The 27,545-nt window shown below is 38.0% G+C and overlaps 3 protein-coding genes across 10 annotated transcripts in view; all 3 read left to right on the top strand.

Moving 5' to 3' along the window:
- The window catches only part of CdGAPr (GTPase-activating protein CdGAPr), a 78,931-nt gene extending 70,025 nt beyond the window's left edge, over nucleotides 1–8,906 (top strand). For all 5 annotated transcript variants that reach the window (XM_089843602.1, XM_089843601.1, XM_089843599.1 and 2 more), the window contains 3 exons: nucleotides 26–188; nucleotides 275–410; nucleotides 4,807–8,906. In XM_089843602.1, coding sequence (XP_089699728.1) covers nucleotides 26–188; nucleotides 275–410; nucleotides 4,807–8,252 — 3,745 coding nt within the window. In that variant the 3' untranslated portion in view covers nucleotides 8,253–8,906. The remainder of the gene's footprint in view (nucleotides 1–25; nucleotides 189–274; nucleotides 411–4,806) is intronic.
- A 557-nt stretch (nucleotides 8,907–9,463) lies between these two features.
- On the top strand, nucleotides 9,464–18,698 carry LOC149662008 (ectonucleoside triphosphate diphosphohydrolase 2-like). 4 transcript variants are annotated; one of them, XM_089843609.1, is made up of 11 exons: nucleotides 9,464–9,612; nucleotides 14,235–14,357; nucleotides 14,424–14,577; nucleotides 15,716–15,833; nucleotides 16,104–16,248; nucleotides 16,396–16,561; nucleotides 16,640–16,834; nucleotides 16,907–17,047; nucleotides 17,292–17,441; nucleotides 17,514–17,759; nucleotides 17,828–18,698. In XM_089843609.1, the coding sequence occupies exons 3-11, from the start codon at nucleotides 14,470–14,472 to the stop codon at nucleotides 18,029–18,031; spliced, it is 1,473 nt and encodes a 490-aa protein (XP_089699735.1). In that variant the 5' UTR covers nucleotides 9,464–9,612; nucleotides 14,235–14,357; nucleotides 14,424–14,469; the 3' UTR covers nucleotides 18,032–18,698. The 4 variants fall into 4 exon arrangements, with proteins under 4 accessions (XP_089699735.1, XP_089699731.1, XP_089699734.1 ...); XM_089843605.1 differs by having other exon boundaries at nucleotides 14,235–14,577; XM_089843608.1 differs by lacking the exon at nucleotides 9,464–9,612 and adding an exon at nucleotides 13,719–13,874 and having other exon boundaries at nucleotides 14,235–14,577.
- Nucleotides 18,699–19,433: 735 nt separating this feature from the next.
- On the top strand, nucleotides 19,434–22,716 carry Ddx56 (putative ATP-dependent RNA helicase DDX56). Its single transcript, XM_089843604.1, has 15 exons — nucleotides 19,434–19,621; nucleotides 19,772–19,933; nucleotides 19,994–20,077; nucleotides 20,141–20,214; nucleotides 20,270–20,440; nucleotides 20,504–20,659; nucleotides 20,713–20,817; nucleotides 20,893–20,964; nucleotides 21,055–21,159; nucleotides 21,236–21,459; nucleotides 21,538–21,629; nucleotides 21,712–21,801; nucleotides 21,871–21,976; nucleotides 22,444–22,586; nucleotides 22,650–22,716. The coding sequence occupies exons 1-15, from the start codon at nucleotides 19,568–19,570 to the stop codon at nucleotides 22,692–22,694; spliced, it is 1,683 nt and encodes a 560-aa protein (XP_089699730.1). The 5' UTR covers nucleotides 19,434–19,567; the 3' UTR covers nucleotides 22,695–22,716.
- Nucleotides 22,717–27,545: the final 4,829 nt, after the last annotated feature.

The following is a 27,545-nucleotide window of genomic DNA, read 5'->3' as shown; positions in this document are numbered from 1 at the left end:
GTTTTTGCGTATTATCTTTATATAGAAAACGATCCAGTACTAAGTTAAAGAAATCTCCTTCCGGTTGGAAGTCTTTCTTCTCAAGGACCGGAAGTAGGGAAAAGGAAAGACCCGGTTCCGGTAGAAAAATTTCGAGTCCTAGGAAAGTTATGACCGGATCTAGCCCATTCCCCATTTCGCCTTTCCAGGTACTTATTTCGTCATATATATTGTGTATTATCAATCTGACCTATTTTTCTTCATGAGATTGATGGTTAAACATTTAAATTTTTAGGTTAAGGCGTTGGATATTGATTCGGCCCGCACTAATCCTAAGAAACTTCGTACAGTTAAAAGTGCCGAGTCTCTTATATTGTCAGCTGGACCTTCCTGCCGAAATTCGACTAATTTTGATTTGTTGAGTCCAACAGGTAAGAATATTACTTAACTATTATAATTTAACTAGTTATTGTTGGAATTTTTTGGGACTGGTCCTTATCCTTATCGGTATAAGTATAACCCTGTACAATCGGTATGAGTATAACCCTGTACAATCGGTATGAGTATAACCCTGTACAATCGGTATGAGTATAACCCTGTACAATCGGTATGAGTATAACCCTGTACAATCGGTATGAGTATAACCCTGTACAATCGGTATGAGTATAACCCTGTACAATCGGTATGAGTATAACCCTGTACAGTCGGTATGAGTATAACCCTGTACAGTCGGTATGAGTATAACCCTGTACAGTCGGTATGAGTATAACCCTGTACAGTCGGTATGAGTATAACCCTGTACAATCGGTATGAGTATAACCCTGTACAATCGGTATGAGTATAACCCTGTACAATCGGTATGAGTATAACCCTGTACAATCGGTATGAGTATAACCCTGTACAATCGGTATGAGTATAACCCTGTACAATCGGTATGAGTATAACCCTGTACAATCGGTATGAGTATAACCCTGTACAGTCGGTATGAGTATAACCCTGTACAGTCGGTATGAGTATAACCCTGTACAGTCGGTATGAGTATAACCCTGTACAGTCGGTATGAGTATAACCCTGTACAGTCGGTATGAGTATAACCCTGTACAGTCGGTATGAGTATAACCCTGTACAGTCGGTATGAGTATAACCCTGTACAGTCGGTATGAGTATAACCCTGTACAGTCGGTATGAGTATAACCCTGTACAGTCGGTATGAGTATAACCCTGTACAGTCGGTATGAGTATAACCCTGTACAATCGGTATGAGTATAACCCTGTACAATCGGTATGAGTATAACCCTGTACAATCGGTTTAAGTATAACCCTGTACAATCGGTATGAGTATAACCCTGTACAATCGGTATGAGTATAACCCTGTACAATCGGTATGAGTATAACCCTGTACAATCGGTATGAGTATAACCCTGTACAATCGGTATGAGTATAACCCTGTACAATCGGTATGAGTATAACCCTGTACAATCGGTATGAGTATAACCCTGTACAGTCGGTATGAGTATAACCCTGTACAGTCGGTATGAGTATAACCCTGTACAGTCGGTATGAGTATAACCCTGTACAGTCGGTATGAGTATAACCCTGTACAGTCGGTATGAGTATAACCCTGTACAGTCGGTATGAGTATAACCCTGTACAATCGGTATGAGTATAACCCTGTACAATCGGTTTAAGTATAACCCTGTACAATCGGTTTAAGTATAACCCTGTACAATCGGTATGAGTATAACCCTGTACAATCGGTATGAGTATAACCCTGTACAATCGGTATGAGTATAACCCTGTACAGTCGGTATTAGTATAACCCTGTACAATCGGTATGAGTATAACCCTGTACAATCGGTATGAGTATAACCCTGTACAATCGGTATGAGTATAACCCTGTACAATCGGTATGAGTATAACCCTGTACAATCGGTATGAGTATAACCCTGTACAATCGGTATGAGTATAACCCTGTACAATCGGTATGAGTATAACCCTGTACAATCGGTATGAGTATAACCCTGTACAATCGGTATGAGTATAACCCTGTACAATCGGTATAGAGTAATTTCTTTCCCATATACAGCAACATCATAACCCTCTCTCTTACCTTAGTGATATCCCCCCCTCCTCTTACCTTAGTGATATCCCCCCTCCTCTTACCTTAGTGATATCCCCCCTCCTCTTACCTTAGTGATATCCCCCCTCCTCTTACCTTAGTGATATCCCCCCTCCTCTTACCTTAGTGATATCCCCCCTCCTCTTACCTTAGTGATATCCCCCCTCCTCTTACCTTAGTGATATCCCCCTCCTCTTACCTTAGTGATATCCCCCCTCCTCTTACCTTAGTGATATCCCCCCTCCTCTTACCTTAGTGATATCCCCCCTCCCCTTCCCTTCTGGGGGCAAATAGTATTCTCTAGTACAAAGTTGCCCCTAACGTAGGGGATACACAGTTCACTCCCCTCTCAACCGAAATTACTCTATAAGTATAACCCTGTACAATCGGTATAAGTATAACCCTGTACAATCCTCTTCAAAAATTAAATGACCTCTTTGTTGCCAGTCCCTACTTAGTATTATAAAGTCCATGCCCAAAACCCAAACCGCTCTGGTAATAAATTTCATCTCCCCTGTCCTGTTGTCAAGCGAAACCAACCGGTTTTGGGACAATACGCGTGTTGTAAATGAAGACAGGGGGCGTGTCAAGGACCGCCTCCCGGGCCCATTTAGATTAGACATTTCAAAGATTTTATCTTATTCTTAGGGATGTGCGAGTGCTCGAAAAGGTTCGAGTACTCGATCGAGCTTCGAGCCGAGTACTCGGCTCGAAGCTCGATAAGCGATTTTTGAAAAGCTCGATAAGTTTTCGAGCCTTGGCCCAAAGCTCGATTAAAGCTCGATAGCCAAAATTGAGTTCCCAACCATCTCTCAAAAACCCTGGATGCGCGAAATCCTACTTTTTCGATCTGCGCAGGGGTTTAAGTAAGCTTAATTCTTATTGGCTCTTGAAATGGTTAGACACAGAAGCAGTTCTAAGACGACTTTTGATTGGCTCTTTAGTTTGATATGTAGCATGCATGAAAGCACGTGAAATTATTTCAATAGGCGATTTGCCATTCGGTGGTAGAAAGTCCTTTGTTTTGGTGAAGCTTCAGGGATAATGGGAAGTTTGGTCGGTTTGTAGAATTTATTTTAAATTAGAATTAAAAGTTAGTAAAACAGAATTCTAAACTAGTATAAAACAGAATTCTAAACTAGTATAAAACAGAATTCAAAACTAGTATAAACAGAATTCAAAACTAGTATAAAACAATTTAAAACTCACTAAAAAGTTAAAGATACCAGATAATCAGAGACTAACAAACATTAAAGCTTCTGATATGGAAGCCAGCGAAGAAGATAGTCGGGATATTAGCATAGATGATAGTCAAGATGTTAGCCTAGATAGTCAAGACGATCCAACTTTCGAAAATAGTCAAGAACTAATTCAAAATAGTGATCAAGACAATGAAGACCAAATTTTGAATCAAGCGGCCCCGTAAAAGCAAAATATGGTATTATTTCGACTGTGTGAAAGATGGGTTTGCAAAGCTCGATGAGGCTCGAAAGCTCGATAAGGCTCGAAAGCTCGATAAGGCTCGAAACCCGATTTTTGACTAAACCTGAAAGCTCGAGAGCTCGATAAGAAAATCAAAGCTCGGCTCGAAGCTCGATAAGAAAAATTTTTCAAGGCTCGAGCTCGGCTCGAAACTGAAAATTCAGGGCTCGCACACCCCTACTTATTCTCCACGGATTTTTTTTTTTTTGCTATAAACCATCCCAGTTGTAATATTCAGTGTGTGAAATACCCTTTCAAGGGTAACTTTACTTGACCTAAAGTATGGCCTCTGTTGTAGTTTCATTGTGAGACTGAATTTTAAAAGATTTCGCCAGGCTTACCTCAAAGTATTAAGAATAGTATAGGGGTTTAAAAAAATGTTGAGAATAGAGAGCTTTCAGTTAGAAAATGAGTCTCGTGGCATAATTTACGCACCCATATAGGGACTTTGCAGTACTACGTCATGCAACGTCAGGCTACCTCCCATTAGTGCTAAAAAACATACCAGGAGGAGGGGCTTATATAGTTTTCATTCTGTTAAAAAAACATACCATAATAGCGCTGGGGGCGGAGTTAAGCCCGAATTGCCAAGTCCCTATTGGTGGGTTTAAAGCGGGAATGAAGCTGAGTGTCGTGGCATAATTTACGCAGCCATATTGGTGGGTTTAAAGCGGGAATGAAGCTGAGTGTCGTGGAATAATTTACGCAGCCATATTGGTGGGTTTAAAGCAGGAATGAAGCCGAGACCACCAACAATATGGCTACCAGAACAGCTAGCGGTAAGACTAGAGGGTGTGACGTACTACTATCCCATCTGAAAGCTCTCTATAGAGTGGTACTGAGGGGGGGGGGGAGGAGCTACAGAGACGTGACGCCGCCGATATTGGTGGTCTAAATTATTTATATGGAATGAGCTGACGATTTCCAATATGGTCGCCAAAATCGAGGTAAGAGGTAGGAGGGTGTGACGTCATGATAAAGTTCGTGGTAGCAAACTATTCTCCCTAATTTGGGAAGACTTTTTAATAGAATTATGACAGATGTGTTAATTATGGTTTTTTAACTGCCCAAATACACGATTATAAAATTAATGTACTTCTATGATACCCTACAAGAGTATTATTGCGCTATTGAAGCAATCAATGGTTGAGTTCATTCGTGGGATTAATGATATGTAACTATAGTTCTTAGGAATTGATGCGTGGTTATAATTTTCATTTATATAGATCTAAGTAAGTTGTCCTGGCCACTCTACGAATACGCGACGGGAATAGAGGGATTGAGTTCCAGCTATACTTCACCTCCCAAATCACCCAACATCCATAAACACGTCCGTTCAGTGTCCCACGATTCGTATTTCGAACAACTTGAAAGTGGTTGCGACAATGATCGATTGGATGACGCCGATGACGATGAAAATGCCATGGAAGAAGGATTAAGGGAGGAGGAAGATAACGATTGCGCGGATATGCGCGAGACATGCGCGTTTCAATTATACACCGAAGTAGTTGAAATGATGCACCGTAATGAGGAGTTTAAGGATATTAACTTGAGTTTAACTCGCGGTGGTTCGAGTGATCATAAAGACAATAGTAACAATTCCAGCGGAAATGACGATAGTTACGGATCGGATAACTTACCACTTTGCCCCAAAGGAACCACCAGTACGAGGAAACAAAAACTTCACAGTTCCGATAGCGACGTTGGTAGCCCTAAAGTTCAAAGGTTAAGCGAGAAATGTCGACAGTCGTCTGTCCCCGCTGTTGAAAAACGCGAAGAGGAAATGGAAAGCCAAACATCTAGATTGAAACTGTCTCAAAGTGAAGAAGAAGAGGAAGTAGAAGATTGTGACGAAAATGAAAGCGGTTTGTTCGTAAACTTTGAGAAAGAATTAAAGAACTCTTTCGCCGATGCGGAGGAAACGAAGGAAAGTTCTTACCTAATGGATGCGGCGGCGGCCGCTTTTCGAAATGAAGAAACGGTTGTAGCCGAGATTCACGCTACCCAAGAATCCTTTGTGGATCGTAAAACCTTCTTAGGTACTCCTATTCAAACTAACGTTAAAGTTTCACCCCGAAATTCGTGTGACGATGAGAAATTCAACGTCAAACCATTTCAAGCCGATCTTCCTCAAGAAGAAAACGATATGGCTTTAAGTAACTGCGGATCATTGGAAGTTACCGCGTCGGATACTTTGAGCACCTCGCAGTTACGATCTTTTGAACCGGGAAATCATTGCGTTTTATCGGAGAATTATTTCATCGAAGATAGAAACTATCTAAGTCCAACTGGAATGGATACTTCTTTAGAAACCCCGGATTCTCCTACAATGGCGAATATTTCGGAAATGCCCAGCAGCAGTAGCGACGGTAGCGCCTGTGGTTCCGATATTGATGCTTCTCCCATCATCGAGCAAAATTTAGCGTCTAGTCACGTGGAAAGCCACCAACTCTCTCCCGTATCCTTAACTAAACAGGAAGATCATTTTAAACCGGAAGTTGATCGACCAACGGAGGACAGTGACGATTCTGACAATAATGACGGTGGAACGAGTCCATTGTCCGTTAGCGATGACGAAGCTATCGCCCACTATTTCAATAAACAAATGGAACCTTCGTCTTTGACGTTGACGCGTTTGGACAGTACTAATAATAAACTAGACGCCAATGATCCTATCCACCAAACGAAATCTTCGTTAGTGCCAAATTTCTCCAGTGATCTCATTTCTTTATCTAGTATCGACGTTTCCGAAGAAGTAGAAAATAGAAATTGCGACGCGATTAGGCAACACGGCGGTGACCCCTTGCGGAACAGTTGGCGCAAATCGTGTTTAGAAAAAGCCTCTCCAGCGTCACCCATTGAAGAATCAAGAAGGAAGTTTGAATCCGAGATTGGACGCTCTATCGTAAGAGAGCATCAAATGAGGCTGGAAATGGAACAGATTCAAGCTGAATGTCAACAGAAAGTATTTCAAAGTAATTCTTCCAATAGGCTATCTTTAGTGGAAAAACAGCCACCCGAAGAATTGAATAGCGCCGAAGTTGCAGAGAAATCTAAGACGTCTTTCGTTAATGGTGTGGAGTTGAGGCGTTCCGTCGTGGCTCCCCCCATTCCCATACCGCCTATCGAACACGAACAAGATAAAAAACGAAATTCGGAACCATTATCGGCTCTTAAAGAAAACATAGCTCCCACGGAACCCAAAAGGTTCTCGGAACCAACTGGTTCCTCACCCAAGTACACGTTAGGTGACAAAAAGTCTTCCGTGAAAGAGTTGTTGTCCAAATTCGAAATACCGGGAGATAAGGGAGAGTCCGAAGAGGAAGAGAAAACTCAAAGTCTCCCTTCGCCCGGGAAAAGACATACGGTAGCGGTTGTGGAGGAGGTTATAACTCGACAGAAACCTTCCCAACCCAGTCTATACACTCAAATTAAAGTATTTAAACTTCAAAATCTTCAGTCTCCCTCGCAAAGCGATAGCCCCAAGACGGATCCTTGGTCCGACCCCATTTTGGACTTGATGGAAGCCTCGGATAGCTATCGCCCTACTAAAAATTTACAAACTACGCTGATTCAACAATGCCCCGCTAAACAAAAGGTTTCCGGGGTGAAAACGTCTTCCAAAAGCCCGTTAACGGCTTCAGTCAGTCTTCCTTGTTGTCCTACTACAAATTTGGAAAGGCCACAAACGCTAAACTTGAGTAAACCACCGAGAAGTCATCGAAAAACGGAATCTCTCGCGTCACCCAAGCGAGACAGAGACATCGAACTGACTCCTACCACACCGGCTTCGGACTCGAGTTCGACCTCAGCTCCCGAAGAAGATTCTTCGTCTCCCAAAAAGAGTTTGACGCCAGTTTCGTCCCCCAGTGAAGAAATTCTATCTCAGTCCTCTTGCCCCGAAGAAACAGAAGCCGTGAGGAGAGAAAGGATTGATAGGATTAAAGAAGAAAGAAGAGCCCAATTGCGAGAAAAACTACGTTCCGAAAGCTTCAGAGTGGAAGCCGAGGAAAAAGAAAAAGTTCAAAATGAGTTCAGAGTTCGCAAAGGCAGCTGTACAAAACTGGCGTCTCCTACTCAAGAAGATAACGGGGGATTTGACCAAGCCAGAAGGAGGAGTTTGTCGCCTAAGAAAGGTGTACGCAAAGACCACGAGTCGGACACCAACGAACGAAGTAAGTCTTCTCCGGGAACCCCCGTAAATCAACATCCCGCGGGTGACTCATCTGAAAACCCTTTTTTCAAAGAAACTCAGAAAGCGTTTGAGAGAACCCCCTCTCAAAAATCACGAGGAAATGAAAAACAATTAAGCTCAAATTTAACTAGCCCGGTTAAGAACCCTTCCACCTCTACTAAAAACACGGGCGCCAGCATTTATTCCGTTAAAACTAAAGAGTCGAGATCAAATTCTTCGTCTAGTACTCTTAAAAAGACAACTTCTAGAAACGTCGTGAAAAATTCACCTAAACACGTTGAGATTTTCAACAAGATAGATTTGAAGGACGCGTCGAAATGCGTTGACAATTCGAAAAGCGAATTGTCAAAAACAACGGAACATTCGGTAGTATCGCTAAAGTGCACTTCGCCACCTAAAAGAATAAGGGACAGAGCGGCAATGTTTGAGTGTCAGCAAACTCCTAACCAAAGAAGTGGGCAAGTTGCTAAACATTAATTAATTATTAAAAATAAACAACTCTTTTACTAAATAAAACGCGAGAAACAAACCGTGTACGTAATTCGACGAACACTTTAATAATAATAATAATAATAATAATAATAATAATGTATATTGGATATTAGATAATTTAAATCATAATTACGCATATAGCTAAATTGCTCTACCCACGGTATATATATACATATATACTTCCTTGATTTGATGTCATTCCAATATTGCTAAAAAACTAAAGTTTTAGTAGCCAGAATTTTTAGTCATAGCTGGCGATCGTGATATGTAAATATCGAATTCCACCATATATATAAATATATATATATATAAATATATAAACAAAAAAAAAATAATAGGAATATTCAGAGCTGAACTCGGTCTCTGTCTGTCTGTCTCTCTTACAATTTTTTTTAATAAGTTTGGTTTTATTCCGCTTTATAAATTTTTTTTTCACCCTTAATTGAATGAAGATAAATATGGGCCCAATACATATTATTATTATTGTACGAAAACTATTATAATTGCAGTTAAAATTATGGTGGTTATGTAAATAATAGAGAGAACGCGAGTGTGTGTATATGCTGTGTTTATTTGTTTGGTATTTATACCTGCGTGGTATAAATTCCGATTCCTAAATAAAAATGGATCTTAAACTAATTAACTAATCTGAATTGTTCAACTGATCACCGCAATCCTTTTGAACTCTATCCAAGAAGTGATATCTAGTTTATAAGGGAGAAGGTTTAAGATGCCTAAGTAATCGCGCGCCATAGTCCCAGTCCCCCTTTCAAAATACAAGGGGGGACGTAAAAGGAGGCCACCGAGCTATTTCGCCTCTCCCCAGTCTGAAAATACACTGTAATTTTCGTCATTCGCGTGGCGCTGACGCGAGTTTTCAAGAACCAATGAGATGCTAGTTGTAATTTAGAGGCGGCGGGGATTAACTCCTTACCTACGTTTGGACTGGAGATAAAGCTAGATATGTGGCGAATTTATACCTTCTCCCTAATAAACTAGATATCACTTCTTGCTCTAGCTACTTCCTAACCCTAAAGAGGCGTTGGAAATGTCGTACTTCGAGAGTAGGAAACGTATCGTGAATTCACTATGACAATCAATCTATTTGGAATTTTGAAGTACGCTTGGCATTGTGAGCATTAATTTCCAAACACCAACAAACATCTATGTAGATTTAAAAAAGTGGGTGTTGCGATCTAGAGAGAGGGAGGAGACAAGAGAAAGAGAGAGAGAGAGAGAGAAATAATGAAAAGTAAAATAACGGGTCTGATATGTTTTGACAGTCTCGCTTCATCTTCCGTATGAAAGAGACGCGATTTCCTAAAGGATAACGGTAACGTTACAAGTAAGTTTGTTTTGAAAATTTATTGTACAGGGTGTTTCTGATAAATCTGGTCTGGCATCTTAACTTGAAACAGTGTCCCTTGTGGAAAAATGGAGATAGAATTAAGTTACATTTCGATTCAAAATTGATTTCCCAAAGAACACTGCCCCTTAATTTATCAGAAACACGCTGTATAGATGTTGTGCGTAGGTTTTAATTCGCGATGAAGGTAGATGAACGTAAAGATACTATTACAGAAATGATTGAAATATTATATTTGATAAAACAATTGACGCCCATTTCTGTAATATTTATTTATAAACTTTAATGATGGCTTATAATATAAAGGGGAGAGCCACTTGCGCAACGCTTATTATTATTATTATTATTAGTTTTTAGTGCTGATTTTTAAAGGAAAACAGTAGAAGTAACAATACGCGACGGACTTAATTAATAATTTAGATAACCGCTTTGAGCCAGCCAGTCACTCGGTGTAATCAGTGTACACGCTGTATTAAATCATTAATAGAATCCCTTGTTGTAGGGCTAGGGAAAGTACGAGTGATTACCCCCTCGTTTTTCATCAAAAGAATTAAGCTGACCCATATTTTTCTGGAAAGTTAATGTGTACTTTGTATATAAAAAAAAGAACCTTTACACTTAATGTCTTATACTTAACTAACATTTGCGAGGTCAATTCGAATAATAAATGTATAGTACGCCTAGAGCACTTTGAATTGAATCAAATAAGGCCTGTTTTTAAATATGACATAGTCTAGAGCAAAGTGACGTGAATATATAATTCGATCATCTTGTCCTTTATAACCGTTTCTTTGACAACTTCCCGCGTGAAATATTTATACCCAAAATACATTTAACTTTCTTTCGCCCACTTGAACTCAAAACCGACCGACCCAAGGCTAAAGAAATGAATTTAAAATATTACGTAATCTGTTCCAAAAAACTTTAATTACCGGAAACTCGAATATGGAATTGTGCATGCACCAAATTTTATAAGTATAGTTTTCAATCTGCATTAACTAATGGACTTCTTTCGGAGTGTATAACCTTTAAACATTTGCAGTACCAGGTACATAAGTACAATGGGAATTGTTTTATCGGAACAAGGCTGTTAAATAACGCTGATATATTGATTATGTCAGATAAAAGTTTGAAGTAGAAAATCGACCTGTGTTTTATAAGTTTGCAAAGCCAGTAAAGCCGCGTTTAGGAGGAATTCGTGATAACTGTTTTGGGCTTCACTATTATAACTATAATATAATAAAACTAGAGGGAGATATTGATTAAAACCCAAGGTTATTTCACCAACCAAGATTGTCATCAAAATCCGCCGTTATTACAAAATGTTACGCGTGTTAATTAGCGCGGTGTATTGTTTATAATACGGAGATAAGATTTTTGAAACGGAGTTTCTTTTTCTAGTTAGATAGTTGTCAGTTTTTGGACGCTACATGGGAAGATTCTAAATTTATAACACATTCTAAACTTTCCTACCAAATAACAAGATATTGCCCGGTTTTGCTTGTATTTTTCAAGGTAGACTTCATTTTAGGTAAGTTTATAAAGATGACGGAATGAAAAATCTGTATTTCTCAAGAGTATCGGTTACAGATAACGTAGAAACTAGAACTGCGGGAATAGAAGCTCATTTTGCCGCCAAAGCTTTCGTCTGTCTCTAATTGGTTGGAGTTTAGTATCGATTATATTTAAATGCGACGCACGTGGTCGTAACCGCTACGAATTCCATATACTTTCTATTCCAGTGATATATTTTCTCTAACAGCTAACTCTAAAACTTATCCGACTAATTTATTATTTTAAAATACTGGGCGAGTTCGTGAAATCTTTAGTTAAAAGTTGGCCGTGTATACCGATTATCAAAACGTTGTAGTTCAAGGGTAGCGACTTGAAAAAAATGTTAAAAAAGTCACGTGTTTTTGACTCGTAATAATGAGAGAGATTATACCGCGTAATATAAACCAAGAAGTGATATCTAGTTTATTAGGGAGAAGGTATAAATTCGCCGCATTTCCAGCTTTATCTCCAGTCCAAATGTACGTATATAGGTCCGGACGGAGTTAATCCCCGCCTCTAAATTACAACCAGCATCTCATTGGTTCTTGAAAACTCACGTCAGTGCGACGCGAATGACGGGAAAATTACAGTCATATTTTCCGACTGAGGAGAGGCTATGAAATAGCCCGGTGGCCTCCTTTTACGTCCCCCCTTGTATTTTGAAAGGGGGACTGGGACTATGGCGCGCGAATACTTAGGCATCTTCAACCTTCTCCCTAATAAACTAGATATCACTTCTTGTATAAACCTTAAATTATATTGGCAACACAAGCTTTTAATGCAAGATAAATTTAATGCACTGTAGCCGTGTAGCTTTACTAGACCTATACTATCTAGTCAGTCAGTAAATTCCTGTATTGTACAGCACCTACACAAACCGGTTGCGATATATACCGGCATTAATATTATTTGATGTTAGTCTTCCTTATGTTATAGCGATTAATTATAAAAGGGAAAGAAAAACAATTAATGTGGGCGCCAAGTTGAAAATTATTATTTTAGTTTATGAACCTTGTATTTCTTAGGGGTTCTTGTTTTGAAAATGCCTTGAAACGAATGAGGACCACAAAAAATTATGTCCCAAAAACCACTACTATCACACCATAAATGTTCCTAAGTCAAGTATATAAACAGTTTTCATTACAAGTCCCCCCAAATTAGTCACTCTGCAGTCTACCAACAAGACGGGGGAACTTAAAAAAAAAAAAAAAAAAACTATATGTATAAAATTCTATTAAATACATTCCCCAGTGTCGGATCCCAATTCCTGTGATGAATTTCAAGGATATTTATATAATTTGCGATAATGATCGTATACTTCTCTTGTAGCACGCGTGTTTTTAATTAAAAGAATTTAGCGGTGAGGTTTCATCCATCTTATCTTCTTCCAACGAAGGTTAATTTAAAAAGAAAAACAAAACCTCAGAGGTACATTTTTTCTTATCCGACACAAATCCATGACTTCTATATTGTCTTTCTTTTTTGTACAATTTAGTTTTGAAATGATTAACTTTCAAAACTTTTTAAGTCAAGGGGCTAGTCACTAAGAGTAAATGGTGTATGCACCGTCCCGTACCTTTGCTTGTACAACCAAAGGGAATTTATAGTGATTACCCCCTTGGAACTACCCCCCACTCTCCAATATAGTAGCGGACCTTCTCAAGCGGGGGATTTTTGTTCAATTGAAAAGCATGACAAAACGACGAAATCCGTCGTTCAAAGGTTAGATTCCAACCATGAATAAAACCACTTAAGATATAAATTGACATATCCCTGTTAACTGTTGGTGAAATTGTTAAAAAGAAAACTTCCCACGAGTGAAGAAAAAAACCGTATTAATTATCTTTTTGACAAGATAAATTTTAAAATAAATATTTTCATAAGTAATTTCATAAACGTGGCTGGCGTCTTTTGGTTTAAAATATCTCATTATCGTCTATAGCCAACCAGCGAATGTAATTTGATCCCTTTAACAAAAATTCTATCCTAGTGATCTTTGAAACGATCTAAATGAACCTCTATATCTTTCAACCGACATTTTTTCATCACCAAAAATATAGCCAAGGAATGGAAGATAATTGACAAATCATCGGTAATTTCCTAACGGCATGGGTCAATAAAAACGGGAAAACTATAGTGTCACTAGAGATTGTGTGCGGACAAGTGTTGCCAGTCATTTGTAACGTATGCAATTCAACCGCTATCAACAACAGACTTTTGAAAATCTTGTTCCAAACCTAAGATTCTCTAATAACAAATTACTGGCGCGGTTAAAGTTAAGAAACGGTAAAAACTGAACAGAACCGTACCGAAAACATGTCACCATTCAATTTGTACAGTCATATTATGTCCTGTAGTTTATTGGCCCACGCTTGAAGATTATATGATAATTTTGAAGGTTGCTTTCTATTCCTTCACTATATACACCCTCGATGAGAAATTTGCCTTTGAAGTTTTTTGGTGCGGGTCGTATATTACACACTAATCTTATTCGCCATATCTCTCCGGGGTTTCTGGCGGAAGTTATCGAAGTTAAAATGGTTTTAAGTCCTTTTCCCCCCCAACCCCTTGGAATTCATTAATTAAAACAGGACGTCTGAGAATCACCCTAGAAGGAATCGAGCCTTTAAGGGTTTGAAAAAAAAATATAAAAAGAAAGAAAGAAAAGCTATAAGACAAGACGCGAGGCAAGGTCTTTCTAAATCTTTGGTATCTATATACGTGTACTTGTTGTAATTAACATTAGAACACCTTGAAAGCTAGCTGCATTTTTTTTTTATTTATTGAAAGGAGAAATATTATATCCCTTAATTCCCTCCCGATTGTTATTACAAGCGACTTAACCATCCGGGCAAGTTTATCTTTAACCCTGTTCCTATAGTTCATGGGCGTAGGTACGCGTTTTGGCGCGAAACTAAATTTTCTTGGCACATAACTACAGTCTTCTTTCTTGCCTTTAATAACGGTTAAAATCTTCCTCAAAATGTTTTAGCGAAAAGTTTTGTCGCGATGCTTAAACTGAAAAGAGTTCTTTTATTTTACTATAGTGGCTGTCAGTTGAGCGAGCGACTTCGTTCCATTTGAAACGTTGCTTCTTCCCAGGGCCCCAGACCGCGTTTTAAGGAATTTTGGACTTGTGAAACAGCTACGGTGTCAAATTTCGTACACCAGTAACTCTCTCTCTTAAAAAAATTCTATATAGAGACTTAAAACTAACCAGATCCTTGGACGGTTAGTACGGCCGAAAAGTTCTTAAAAGTGGTTTGAGCGAGACAAATCAATATGGCCAATCTAAAGATTTTGGCGGGAATCTCTATCGTCGTTGGATTAGTCGGATTAATATTCTTATCCTTGCTCTATGCCTTGACCGGAGGAGATATACCTTTTGACGTAAGTTTTATTAATAACTATATATTACGAGATTTAAGGGATAATGTTTAGTTTAGACGAAGATGTACGCACGTTCCGAGGGGTTAATCACTCTCTGAGTTTCTGTACACTGATTACTGATTGTTGTAATCATTTAAGCAGGAAACTTAAAGATTCCACGTAATCAGTTTATTACAGTCAAAGGTACAGTCGTGTACACCGATTACGTTAAGTGAGTGACCCCTCGGCACGTCCTTACGTAGTTTACGTACTAAGACAAAGTTATCACGGATGCTAAACTTATTAAACAACTGAAATTATTTAATCGAGATCACCTCTCTGAGAGGGGATGAATTTTATCTGGCACCTTTAGTGAAAACTGTTCATAAAAACCCTCCGCGTCTAAATCTAGGCCTATAGTTACTTCGTCAAATTAAAACATTATCACTGGAACTCTTACTGTAAGTCGTAAAACCACTAATAAATTAATCCAGCTGCGGAAATAAAAACTGCAAAACATATATATTACGTAAGAATTGCCTAGACAGCGAGTTTCACTGTATTATTGTAGTTAACGAAAGGATGGTTACGTCATAGAAAATAGTACCCCAATAGAAGGTTGGCTTTTACAATCAAAAAACGCTCTCCCTTCGTTTCCGGTTATGACGTGGAAACTTGAACCAAAAAGTCAACCTTCTATTCCAGTACAAGTATTTCTCTGATTACACCCCGATGTTCAAAATAGAAGTAAGGAGGACAGGCACTTTCGTTTACGATTACGAACGTTGCCAAATGGGAAACTTCGGGACGAAATTTTTATCTTAAGCTTTTAAAACGTAATGTATTATAAAGTAAAGAAACTTCAATCTTTTCTGGAGAGCTTCCCGACAACTTTTGTCAACTCGCGAGCAAAAAACTAAGAAAAGCTATTTACGCTTTGACACTTCCCAGTACCGCATGCCATACCATGACAAATAAATCATTACAAAAACTCGGGGTGCTATTAGATTCGCTTCCATGCGGGAACAATTGAATATTATTTCTTTGTGTATAGTATGGGCGGGCCCCTTTTCGTAATAAATTGCGGGTTAAATTCCCAGATTAATGCTTGGTAAAATCATTTAAATGGTTCTTCTTTTTTTCTATTGTTCGTTTTTAGTACGGAGTCATAGTGGACGCTGGTTCAAGTCATTCGGAGGCATTATTATACAAATGGAAGGGAGATAAATACAAAGGGACGGGATACGTCGATGAAATCGAAAAATGCGGTGTAGAAGGTAATGCGATAGCTTATTATAAATAAACGAACTTGCCATTAAGTGTCGAGTAAGACACTAGAATGTACGAGGAATTGGGAAGGGGTCACGTGATCCCGGGTTTTCCAAGCCCTAAAAAAGTATTCGCACGTTCTCGGGTTTTATGTGGGTTCTTGGACTTAACATCTTTGGTTAGACAACACTGGGCCAATGAATTTTCGATGTTCAAGTACTCTAGTGGGTTTTTTTTGAAAAGAAAATTTGAAACATTTTGATCTCTTCGCTTAACAGAGGGAATATCCAGTTTCTCAAATCCGGAAGATGCTGGAAAATCTTTAATACCTTGTTTAGAAAAAGTTGGGAAAAAAATTCCTGATGAAAAACGAGGTGATACTCCAGTTTACGTCGCCGCCACAGCGGGAATGCGTCTACTTAAGTACTTACATCATTACAGTTTCAAATATCTCGAACGCCTATCCCGATTGGTGGGCAATTTGAAAAGCAATACGTGATAGGCGTCATATTTAAACCTGAGTTTACGGTGTTGCGATCATATTTTTTGTGTGTGTTTTTTGTTTCCAAGTATTTCTAATCCCTACTTAAATATGGCCACATTTATCGCTATAAAGTGCGCGATACCCAAATCCGGGATGCGTCGAGAAGATGTCGGGGTAATTACGGGCCAAGATGAAGGCATATTCGCGTGGATTACCAGCAATTTTCTATTGGGAAGTCTTCAAAGCAAATTGGTACGATAATCTAGAGATTGCTTAATTACACCAAAGTACTAAGGCGTAATTCTACTAAGTTACGGGTTAATTTTTCAGCACCCTACTGTAGGATCCGTTGATATGGGCGGAGCTTCGACTCAGATAGCTTTCGAAGTTGTTGAAGAATTTAAAGATAAACCTAACGTGAAAACCTTAAATATTTACGGTGAAAAATACCATGTTTTTAGCGTTTCTTATCTATGTTACGGTGCCAATGAAATACATAGACGTTACTTGTCAACGATAACCGATGTAATAAGGACAAGCTTCGTTTAAGGCGAAAGGATACATTTTTTCAACTCAAATCTTAAAACTTAATTTCAGTTAAAAGGATCGGAAACGGTGGAGAGTCCGTGTCACCATTCTGGTTGGAATGAAATTAACAGCGCTGTTGATATTTTCGACCAACCTTGTACCGAAACGAAGGAATCTAAACGCGATCTTTTAATTGACCCCACGCTTCTGGTAATTCGTAAAACATAATACCATGGTGATATCATACGTTTATAAGATATCTTCCATAAGTATGACACTACCTATACAAGTTCGTAATGCTAGAGAGGTATTTAGTCTGTACTAAGCCTTTGACAGCGCCTCACCAGGCGTCGCTTCGTGACAAGCTCTCAGTAACCAGTGACAAACTTATGGAACATATCTTACGAACTTATGCCGTTATATTTAAAGGAATATCGTTTTAATTCGCGGATAGACTAAGAATTTCACCATCAAAGGGACGTCGGATACCGACAAATGTCAAGAGATGATGAGTATCGTTTTTAACCACGATACTTGCGTAAATACGGGTTACAAAGAATGTTTTCAAGAAATTGAATCTTCTATCAGACCGGATAATATGATGGTAGGGTAGGGTAGGCCTATACGTTATTCCTATTCATTTTGAAGACTTATTGTAATTTTCTTTTAAATTCAGGCATTTTCTAGTTATTTTTACACAACTGATTTTCTGGACGCCAAAAATACTACGTTAGAAAACTATCGAGATAAAGTGAAAAACTTTTGCCAAAAGACTTGGTCTCAGGTGGTAGCCATGAACTCTAGCGCCAAAGCCGATGTATTGCCAAAATTTTGTATGCAAGGTCACGCCGTTGATGTCATTTTAACTAAGGGGTATAATTATACTTCGGAAAGCTGGCCTAGCATAACCTTTACTAAAAAAGTAAGTTCAATCTTAAATTATTATTTATTAATAATACGATTTCTAATTAACTAGCGTACGCTTTGTAGATTAAAAATAGTAGCGTTGGATGGGCTCTTGGTTATATGATAAACGCTACTAACGCCATTCCCGAAGAATCTGTAGAGCCATCTGTAATAAGCACAACCGCCTTCATCATTCTCATCATTATTTGCGTTGTTTTATTGGTTCTGGGAGTTTTCTTTTGCGCCCGGTCACAGAATCGCAAAAAACCCACCCGACAAATACCATAAGCCACAATCGCGGTTTCTCAAACTATATTTTTACATCGTCTAAATTTCACAATTATGTCAGTTTTTATCGTTGCCATGAAGAAATTATAGAGGTTACACTGGAAATCCGTAAAGCCATAGCGCGTGCAGCCAAAAGCGTGATCGAGTCGGCTATGGTAAAGCTTACTACACAACAGCGCGTACTGTAGCGCGTGAGTTTGAAAAATCAAGTCAAAGCTCGCGTTACGGTTACAGCGACATCTGGCGACGCCATTCACGCTGTAAAACGCACGCATGCTCTAAGATTAAGCTCCTCCCATCTCAATCATTATCATCGAGTAGCGATAAGAATTCTCCGCGTAATCTCTATAATTTCCTATTACCGCTAGTAAAATGTATTTTAAGAATTATGTTACTATTAAGAGCTACTTAAGCCTTGTTATTATCCTTCAGAAACATTTTTCAACATAGCCCTTTTACTCTATTGATATTATTTTTCGCCGAACTTTAACCAATTTCCCACAAAACAGAGCTATAGTTGAAATCCCCTTTGAATGGTAAGATCTTATAAATCAAATTTAGTTTCCCTCAACGTTTTCCCAGTTAGTTTCCTAACCATGATTTTTCTACACTTCTTTGTTTTTGTAAAATATGTAATATTTTCAATAAATACAGTTTTGAACGGTAATTACCACGGTGATGTACTCGGTAATTTACGATTTTCCCTGGTTATTTACGAAAACTGTAATTACTGTGCTAAAAACCTGGTAAGTTGACATCCCGACTATGGAGAGTTTTTTTTTTTTTTTTTTTTGCTAAATTTTCTTTCATTATTATAAGAAAACTAAATGGAATTAGAGACCCATTTTTAAAGATGGCGCGACCCCCCCCCTCCGGAGGACTGCCTAGGCGAGTAGACGCATGCGCCAGTTTTAGCTCTGGAATTCTTAAGCCTAATTCTTTCATTTCAAATGGAGTTCGCGGGCACGAAAATGCTTTAGTATCGCCAGTGAACGGTCGTTTAATTATTATTTATCAATTAAAATTAATCGAATTAGTCATAATTAAAGCAAATTAGGCTTAAGATCTTGGAAATAATTAAAAAAATAATATGTATTTAAGTTTTGGTCTGAGCTTTTATTCTATGTAGTCACTTCGCCCTTGGGCTTTTCCTTTTACTCGTAATTTTGTTTGGTTTTGAAATTTTAAACTTATTTCTTTTAGCGAAACATCTTTTTGCCTTACTTTACAAATGAATTAAAATAAAATCTTAATAGTTTTTGATAAAACTTGGAAAAGGCTTACCTTGAATAGTCTCTTGAAATTCCCGGTAACCACACGTTTTCTGTGGTTGCCTGTGACGTCTGCTACTAAATACAATATTATTATAAAAAGTACTATTTCCACTCCATCCTACTCTTGGCTCTTTCCTCCATGTCAAACATCAAAAACACGTGCTTAAAGTGCTAATCTCTTTCCGAACTTCCGAAGACATGTCTTAATTAATTAATTAATATATTTAATTAACTTGATTGACGCTTATTATCAAAGACAAAGATGCAGGCTAATTTAAATTTCCATGAAATGGGTTTGGATGATCGTTTATTACAAGTAATTACGATATTATCAATTTGTTTCTCTTAAGCCTTGGCAAATTGCACTAAGCTCAGCTGCAATCTGCAGTGCATTATGCAATTTAATTTTTAATTTCTGGCAATCGAATTAGTCGCAAATAGAGAAAAATGTACTTATCGTTTTTAGGCCATTTCAAAGCTTTCTTGGGAATCACCAACTTTAATTCAAGAGAAAGCTATACCACTCGCTCTTGAAGGTAAAGATATTTTGGCTAGAGGTAGAACGGGATCTGGTAAAACCGGAGCCTTCCTTATTCCATTGATACAAAAACTACTGAGTTTAAAAAAGGTAAGCAAGTCTATTTTGTTAATTAAATGAGGGAATATGATAAAATTCGTATGGTTTTAGGAACCAAATACCAAACAAGAAATCAGAGCCCTTGTTTTAGCTCCGAGTAAAGAACTATGTAAACAAATCCAAAGCCATTTTAACGTAATTTAGTCTCGTTTATTGTGAAAGTTATAAATATTTTAATAATGGGCCATTGTTTTTTAGAATCTAACCAGTTCTTGCGGTCCTCTTCTAAGATCCGTTGATGTTTCCCAAAAATCTGATGTTGTTACTCAAAGGTACGAAGGCTTAAAACGCGTAAATAATATTTATACTAACGTTTCATATTAAAAGGCCACTTTTGATGGAAAAACCTGACTTGGTGATAGGAACACCCAGTCAAGTTTTAGCCCATATCAATGCCAAGAACATTAACCTTCAAGTATCACTGACTGACTTGGTTATAGATGAAGCTGACTTGATATTTAGTTTTGGTTATAAAAAAGATATCAAAGATCTTTTAAAGTAAATAAAATGTTTATCGTGAAAGGTTTATATCTAATTAATTTTAATTAATTAAAATTTTAGGCAATTACCTCGAGTTTATCAAGCCGCACTGATGTCAGCTACTTTAACAGCGGAAGTGTTAGAAATGAAGAAAATAATTCTACATAACCCCGTGATTCTTAAACTAGAGGAACCGGAATTGCCAGAATTAGATCAACTTACTCAATATCATATAAAGTAAGAAATAAGTTAATTCTAAACTGATTTAATTTAATTTTAAATTGATTTAGATGCGAAGAGGAGGAAAAGTTTGTTCTCGCGTGTGCTTTGCTTAAATTAAACCTAATCAGAGGAAAAACAATAATTTTTGTTAATAATGTTGATCGTTGCTTTAAGTAAGATCAATTAAAGATAATTAATATTTAAATTTTTTGAATTAATTATAAATTTGTAAAATTACTTTAAATTAGGTTAAAGCTTTTTTTGGAACAGTTTGGGGTCAAGTCTTGCATTTTAAACTCTGAATTGCCGGTAGTTTCCAGGTATATTGAAGTTAACGAGAAAGGAATCGATAAATAAAAAGAAATACTCTACTATCTACTGTGGGTCTTAATATAATTTTTATTTATTAGGTGTCACGTTATCAATCAGTTTAATGAAGGAGTATATCAAATTATCATAGCTTCGGATGAAACATCTTGTTCGGAAGAAATTGGCAAAAAACCGAAAGATAAAGGGTAATTACTAATTAATTAATTATTAGTTTATTATTAATATTTGATTGACTTAAGGAAGGTTACTTTATTATTTTAGGAAGCGAAAGAAGGATAAAAACTACGGTGTTTCTAGAGGAATTGATTTCCAATTTGTGTCCAACATCGTTAATTTTGATTTTCCATTGAGTGTTGAATCTTACATTCACCGCGTTGGTCGAACTGCGAGGGGAACTCAAAAGGGAACCGCTTTGTCTTTTATTTCAATCAAAGATCTCCCTTTAATGAAAGCAGTTGAGGATAAATTTTGTCAATCCGAAGAAGGTCAATAATCAATATATTAGTTCCACGAATTAATTTTAATTTTAATTTTATTGTTAAACGTGTTCTTTTAATTTATAGATGAACGTGAAGAACGTAAAGCTAATAAGAGTATTTTCAAGCCTTATCAGTTCAAAATGGAAGAGATTGAAGGGTTTAGATACAGATCCAGGGTGTGTGAATAATTATAGTATTTAATTAACAAAATGGTTAACTTAATTATTAATTTGTTGTTTCCATCATTGAAATATTTAGGATGCTCTTAGAGCCGTGACAAAAATTGCCATTAGAGAAGCGAGGTTAAAAGAAATCAAGTCTGAGATTTTAAAAAGCCAAAAGTTAAAAGTGAGTTTCAAAATAAAATTATTTAATTTATGCATATTTAATTTGATTTTTCTTTCTTTTTCTTTTCAGACTTATTTTGAAGACAATCCCAGAGATTTGCAAGCTTTGAAGCATGATAAAGCTTTGCATACCGTTAAATTACAATCTTATCTTCATGATGTTCCAGAATATATTGGTAACTAATTCTTTTGGCGTTTATAATAATTAATAATAATAGCTAATAGTTCACTCTTAAGTTTCAATGTTAGTTTAATATACTGTTTTTTATTGTGTTTTATGCCGTTTTTCTATTCCGTTTTATTGTGTATCTATGCCGTTTTATTGTGTTTTTACGCCGTTTTATTGTGTTTTTACGCTGTTTTATTGTGTTTTACGCTGTTTTATGGTGTTTTACGCTGTTTTATTGTGTTTTTACGCCGTTTTATTGTGTTTTTACGCCGTTTTATTGTGTTTTTACGCCGTTTTATTGTGTTTCTACGCCTTTTTATTGTGTTTCTACGCCGTTTTATTGTGTTTTTACGCTGTTTTATGGTGTTTTTTTCTTTTTGTGCTGTTTCTTTGTTGTTTTACGCTGTTTTATTGTGGTTTTAATGTGGTTTTTGTGTTTTTATGCCAGTTTAAAGTACTATTTTCTTATTTCAGTTCCCCCAACTTTAAGAAAAATGGTGCGAGCGGAAAAAGGACGGAAAAATAGGAAAAGTAATGACGCGTCTTTAGCTACAACCTTATATGGCGATAGTAAAGGAAAAATGGCTAGAAAAAATGGACAAAATAGGAAACGAAGGGTGAGTCAATTAAATCTATTGCTTAGTAATTAGAACTTTACATCTGAAATATTTCTTACTTAGATGGAAGGAAAGGATCCATTAAAAAACCTTAAGAAACGAAAATAAAATTCTTGAAAAAAGTTAAAAACATTTGTGTCATTCTTATACAAACTATACAGCATAAAAACGCAAAACCGCATAAAAACACAATAAAACACAATAAAACAGCATAAAAATACAATAAAACAACATAAAACACAATGAAACAACATAAAACATAATAAACAGCATAAAAACACAATAAAACAGCTTTAAACGCAATAAAACAGCATAAAAACCAAACCGCATAACACACTATAAAACAGCATAAAAACACAAAATCCCATAAAACAGCATAAAAACACAATAAAATCCCATGAAACAGCCACTCTAACCCACTCTAAACCACTCTAACCCACTCTAGCCACTCTAAACCACTCTAAACCACTCTTAGATATATATAAGAGTGGTTTAGAGTGGCTAGAGTGGGTTAGAGTGGGTTGGAGTGGGTTAGAGTGGTTTAGAGTGGGTTAGAGTGGTTTAGAGTGGGTTAGAGTGGTTTAGAGTGGCTAGAGTGGGTTAGAGTGCTTCAGAGTGGCTTAGAGTGGTTTAGAGTGTTTAGAGTGGTTTAGAGTGGGTTAGAGTGGTTTAGAGTGGCTAGAGTGGGTTAGAGTGGGTTAGAGTGGTTTAGAGTGGTTTAGAGTGGCTAGAGTGGCTAGAGTGGGTTAGAGTGGGACCCCCTGCTGTTTCCATACTGTTACCCCCTGCTGTGACCCCCTGCCGTTAACCCCTGCTGGGACCCCCTGCCGTTACCCCCTGCTGTTACCCCCTGCTGAGACCCCCTGCTGTTTCCATACTATTTCCCCCTGCTGGGACCCCCTGCCGTTACCCCCTGCTGTTTCCATACTGTTACCCCCTGCTGTTACCCCCTGCTGTTTCCATACTATTACCCCCTACTGGGACCCCCTGCTGTTTCCATACTGTTACCCCCTGCTGTGACCCCCTGCTGCTACCCCCTGCTGTTTCCATACTATTACCCCCTGCTGTTTCCATACTGTTACCCCCTGCTGTTACCCACTGCTGGGACCCCCTGCTGTTACCACCTGCTGTTTCCATACTATTACCCCCTGCTGGGACCCCTTGCTGTTTCCATACTGTTACCCCTGCTTAGCTTCGTTTAGCTTCGTTTAGCTTAGCTTAGCTTAGCTTAGCTTCGTTTAGCTTAGCTTCGTTTAGCTTCGTTTAGCTTCGTTTAGCTTAGCTTCGTTTAGCTTAGCTTAGCTTAGCTTAGCTTCGTTTAGCTTAGCTTCGTTTAGCTTAGCTTCGTTTAGCTTCGTTTAGCTTCGTTTAGCTTAGCTTAGCTTAGCTTAGCTTCGTTTAGCTTCGTTTAGCTTAGCTTCGTATAGCTTCGTTTAGCTTAGCTTAGCTTAGCTTAGCTTCGTTTAGCTTCGTTTAGCTTAGCTTAGCTTCGTTTAGCTTAGCTTAGCTTCGTTTAGCTTCGTTTAGCTTAGCATAGCTTAGCTTAGCTTCGTTTAGCTTAGCTTCGTTTAGCTTCGTTTAGCTTAGCTTAGCTTAGCTTAGCTTCGTTTAGCTTAGCTTCGTATAGCTTCGTTTAGCTTCGTTTAGCTTAGCTAAGCTTAGCTTAGCTTCGTTTAGCTTAGCTTAGTTTAGCTTAGCTTCGTTTAGCTTCGTTTAGCTTCGTTTAGCTTAGCTTATCTTAGCTTAGCTTCGTTTAGCTTAGCTTAGCTTGGCTTAGCTTCGTTTAGCTTCGTTTAGCTTCGTTTAGCTACGTTTAGCTACGTTTAGCTTCGTTTAGCTTCGTTTAGCTTCGTTTAGCTTCGCTTAGCTTAGCCTAGCTTCGTTTAGCTTCGTTTAGCTTCGCTTAGCTTCGTTTAGCTTCATTTAGCTTCGCTTATCTTCGTTTAGCTTCGTTTAGGTTAGCTTCGTTTAGCTTCGTTTAGCTTCGTTTAGCTACGTTTAGCTACGTTTAGCTTCGTTTAGCTTCGTTTAGCTTCGTTTAGCTTAGCTTAGCTTAGCTTAGCTTCGTTTAGCTTCGTTTAGCTTAGCTTAGCTACGTTTAGCTTCGTTTAGCTTCGTTTAGCTTCGTTTAGCTTAGCTTAGCTTCGTTTAGCTTCGCTTAGATTCGTTTAGCTTCGTTTAGCTTCGTTTAGCTTAGCTTAGCTTCGTTTAGCTTCGTTTAGCTTAGCTTAGCTTCGTTTAGCTTCGCTTAGCTTAGCCTAGCTTCGTTTAGCTTCGTTTAGCTTAGCTTAGCTACGTTTAGCTTCGTTTAGCTTCGTTTAGCTTAGCTTAGCTTCGTTTAGCTTCGCTTAGATTCTACTCGTTGTACATTCACTCCGAAAAATATATATTTTTCGGAGTGAATGTACAACGAGTAGAATGTATACATGACAGCTTAGATTCGTTTAGCTTCGTTTAGCTTCGTTTAGCTTCGTTTAGCTTAGCTTAGCTTCGTTTAGCTTAGCTTAGCTTCGTTTAGCTTCGTTTAGCTTAGCTTAGCTTAGCTTAGCTTCGTTTAGCTTCGCTTAGCTTAGCCTAGCTTCGTTTAGCTTCGTTTAGCTTCGTTTAGCTACGTTTAGCTTCGTTTAGCTTCGTTTAGCTTCGTTTAGCTTCGCTTAGCTTCGTTTAGCTTCATTTAGCTTCGCTTATCTTCGTTAAGCTTCGTTTAGCTTCGTTTAGCTTCGTTTAGCTTCGCTTAGCTTCGTTTAGCTTCGTTTAGCTTCGTTTAGCTTCGTTTAGCTACGTTTAGCTACGTTTAGCTTCGTTTAGCTTCGTTTAGCTTCGCTTAGCTTAGCCTAGCTTCGTTTAGCTTCGTTTAGCTTCGTTTAGCTTAGCTTCGTTTAGCTTCGTTTAGCTTCGCTTAGCTTCGTTTAGATTCGTTTAGCTTCGTTTAGCTTCGTTTAGCTTCATTTAGCTTCGCTTCGATTAGCTTCGTTTAGCTTCGTTTAGATTCGTTTAGCTTCGTTTAGCTTCGTTTAGCTTAGCTTCGTTTAGCTTCGTTTAGCTTCGTTTAGATTCGTTTAGCTTCGTTTAGCTTCGTTTAGCTTCGCTTAGCTTCGTTTAGCTTCGTTTAGATTCGTTTAGCTTCGTTTAGCTTCGTTTAGCTTCGCTTAGCTTCGTTTAGCTTCATTTAGCTTCGCTTATCTTCGTTTAGCTTCGTTTAGGTTAGCTTCGTTTAGCTTCGTTTAGCTTCGTTTAGCTTAGCTTAGCTTAGCTTAGCTTCGTTTAGCTTCGTTTAGCTTAGCTTAGCTACGTTTAGCTTCGTTTAGCTTCGTTTAGCTTAGCTTCGCTTAGCTTCGTTTAGCTTCGTTTAGATTCGTTTAGCTTCGTTTAGCTTCGTTTAGCTTAGCTTCGTTTAGCTTCGCTTAGCTTCGTTTAGCTTCATTTAGCTTCGCTTATCTTCGTTTAGCTTCGTTTAGGTTAGCTTCGTTTAGCTTCGTTTAGCTTCGTTTAGCTTAGCTTAGCTTCGTTTAGCTTCGTTTAGCTTAGCTTAGCTACGTTTAGCTTCGTTTAGCTTCGTTTAGCTTAGCTTAGCTTCGTTTAGCTTCGCTTAGATTCGTTTAGCTTCGTTTAGCTTCGTTCAGCTTAGCTTAGCTTCCTTTAGCTTCGTTTAGCTTCGTTTAGCTTAGCTTAGCTTCGTTTAGCTTCGTTTAGCTTAGCCTAGCTTCGTTTAGCTTCGTTTAGCTTCGTTTATCTTCGTTTAGCTACGTTTAGCTTCGTTTAGCTTCGTTTAGCTTCGTTTAGCTTCGTTTAGCTTCGTTTAGCTTCGTTTAGCTTCATTTAGCTTCGCTTATCTTCGTTAAGCTTCGTTTAGCTTCGTTTAGCTTAGCTTCGTTTAGCTTCGTTTAGCTTCGCTTAGCTTCGTTTAGCTTCGCTTAGCTTCGTTTAGCTTCGTTTAGCTTCGTTTAGCTTCGTTTAGCTTCGTTTAGCTACGTTTAGCTACGTTTAGCTTCGTTTAGCTTCGTTTAGCTTCGTTTAGCTTCGTTTAGATTCGTTTAGCTTCGCTTAGCTTAGCCTAGCTTCGTTTAGCTTCGTTTAGCTTCGTTTAGCTTCGTTTAGCTTCATTTAGCTTCGTTTAGCTTCATTTAGCTTCGTTTAGCTTCGCTTAACTTAGCCTAGCTTCGTTTAGCTTCGTTTAGCTTCGTTTAGCTACGTTTAGCTACGTTTAGCTTCGTTTAGCTTCGTTTAGCTTCGTTTAGCTTCGCTTAGCTTAGCCTAGCTTCGTTTAGCTTCGTTTAGCTTCGTTTAGCTACGTTTAGCTTCGTTTAGCTTCGTTTAGCTTCGTTTAGCTTCGTTTAGCTTCGTTTAGCTTAGCTTAGCTTAGCTTAGCTTCGTTTAGCTTCGTTTAGCTTCGTTTAGCTTAGCTTAGCTACGTTTAGCTTCGTTTAGCTTCGTTTAGCTTAGCTTAGCTTCGTTTAGCTTCGCTTAGATTCGTTTAGCTTCGTTTAGCTTCGTTTAGCTTCGTTTAGCTTCGTTTAGCTTAGCTTAGCTTCGTTTAGCTCCGTTTAGCTTCGTTTAGCTTAGCTTAGCTTCGTTTAGCTTCGTTTAGCTTCGCTTAGCTTAGCCTAGCTTCGTTTAGCTTCGTTTAGCTTCGTTTAGCTACGTTTAGCTTCGTTTAGCTTCGTTTAGCTTCGTTTAGCTTCGTTTAGCTTCGCTTAGCTTCGTTTAGCTTTGTTATGTATATGTATGATAGTTCATATCCTTATGATAGTTCATATCCTCCTCGCTAGGTGCCGCTAGTGCATTAGGCCTAACGTAGGAGGAAATCAATAAAGCAGATCAAATATGGCACCCGAGCTATGAAGTCGTTGTTACTCTTCTCTCATTAATAATCATTTAATTAGTTGTTTATATTAACCAATTATAAGCCAAACTAAAATATAACATGGTGCCAGAAGTCCGCACGACTCTCCACGCATA

The sequence above is a fragment of the Phalangium opilio genome, unplaced genomic scaffold (genome assembly GCF_054372755.1).
Source record: "Phalangium opilio isolate 3A_F unplaced genomic scaffold, DU_Popi_V2 ptg000070l_1, whole genome shotgun sequence".
NCBI lineage: Eukaryota > Metazoa > Arthropoda > Arachnida > Opiliones > Phalangiidae > Phalangium > Phalangium opilio.
This window is presented reverse-complemented; position numbering and strand designations above follow the sequence as displayed.